Source organism: Geospiza fortis, unplaced genomic scaffold, assembly GCF_000277835.1.
Source record: "Geospiza fortis unplaced genomic scaffold, GeoFor_1.0 scaffold183, whole genome shotgun sequence".
NCBI classification, from domain to species: domain Eukaryota; kingdom Metazoa; phylum Chordata; class Aves; order Passeriformes; family Thraupidae; genus Geospiza; species Geospiza fortis.
Window position 1 is genome coordinate 1,540,060 of NW_005054447.1, and position 1,637 is coordinate 1,541,696.

General features: G+C 59.7%; 1 protein-coding gene across 1 annotated transcript in view; it reads left to right on the plus strand.

Moving 5' to 3' along the window:
* The window catches only part of PHLDB1 (pleckstrin homology like domain family B member 1), a 16,390-nt gene that overhangs the window by 9,996 nt on the left and 4,757 nt on the right, over positions 1-1,637 (plus strand). The window contains exons 12-14 of the mRNA XM_031062398.1: positions 29-139; positions 286-375; positions 891-1,013. Of these exons, the coding sequence (XP_030918258.1) occupies positions 29-139; positions 286-375; positions 891-1,013 (324 nt within the window). The remainder of the gene's footprint in view (positions 1-28; positions 140-285; positions 376-890; positions 1,014-1,637) is intronic.

Sequence of the window (1,637 nt, forward strand, 5' to 3'; positions counted from 1 at the left end):
CCAGCTCACCCCGCCTGCCCCTCCCCAGGAGCGGGTGGCTGCCCTGGATGCCCAGGCTGCCCAGATCCGGCTGCAGAGTGCGCAGGAGGCCGAGCGCCTGGCCAGGGAGCGCAGCAGTGTCCTGCAGCTCCTGCAGAAGGTAATGCCCTGACTGTGTGCTCCTGGGGGGGCTGGAGGCAGGGGACCAGATCGTGCCAGCTCTTGACAGGTTGCTGGCAGGCAGGGAGAGCTGCCATGGGGGGCCAGTAGCCATCAGCTGCCTCTGACCTGTCCCCAGCTGTGCAGGAGAAGGAGAAGCTCGTGTCTCTGGAGAGGCGATACCAGCTTGTCACAGGTGGCAGGAGCTTCCCAAAAATGTCGTCAGCTCTCCGAGAGGTAAGTTGGTAGAGAGGAGGCTGTGGTCCTTAGAGCTGCTCTCTCTCCTAAGCTGCAGCCATCAGTGAGGATGAGCCTTGTGCACCGCCAGCTTTACTCTGCAGCAGTTCCTGTGTTCCCAAGTGCCTTCTGACCAGAGCCAGGTGCTTCCACCTGCTCAAAGTCTCTCTATGGGCTGCAGAGGTTGGGAGGGAGGAAGGGGAAATGCAACAGAGCAGCACAGGGGGACAGGAATGATTAGGGTCCCATCGTTGCTGGAGAGCAAGTGTGGGGATGTCTTGGTGCTGGTCCAGGGGACTTTTAGGTGGGAGTGAGTTGCCCCATTACCTTGCTCGTGGCTCTGAATGGGGAGCCACAACCATGATGCCCTCAGGGGCTGTGGTACTGCCTGACCTGCTGCTGGTAAGAGGCACAAGACGGCAGAGTCCCCTCGTGCCTGCCTGCAGTGGGACTCCTGCTGCTGCCACCTTGCTGTCTCTGCCCACCTTGCCTACGTGACCTTTACCCTTCAACAGGAGACCCTCCACATCTCAGAACCTTATGAGCTGTTGGAGGGACCTAAGCCCCTGAGCCCCCTGCCAGCAGCAGCTGCCTCCTTAGCTTCTCCTGCCACCTACTCCTATCCCAAGGCACAAGAGGTAACTAACTAGAGGGACTAGCTGCATGTGCTTGCTCACTTACCCCTCCTTGGCCAAGACCCCTTTTGTGGCCTGATGTCACCCCCAGGCACAGGGCAGCCCCACAGCAGCATGGCTGGAGCATTTGTCATACAGATCTCTGGCAGCTGTGCTCATTAACACTCAGTCCCTGGTTCCAGGCGCTCTCCTGAGCCTGCTGGGCATCCCAGTTCCTGCCACTGCCCCCTGATTTAATCCTGGTGCAGTGGTTTCCCCCTTGCTCACTGCTTGCCATCTGGCTGGGCACCTCCTGACAGCATCCTGTAGGGTCCTGCTAGCATGGCTTTCCCAAAATAAGAGCAAGTCCCCAGCTTTAGCATGTTTGGTTCAGAAAGGATGAGGAAGTGGATTTTAAGCTGGCTCAGCACAGCTCGAGGTGCCTCACCCAGTGCTGCTGCACTAGGGAGGACTTGTGGCCCGTGGAAGATCCTGAGGCATCCCTGCCCCTTGTAGGCACTCAGCAAAGCTGCACTGAAGGCTGGAGCAAGATGGGTGCCAGCACACCCAGCCCAGCTTGAGCACCCCAAGGTGCTGCACACCGGGGACACCATGGGCAGCAGGGCTGGGGAGGCAGGGTTGGGGCAG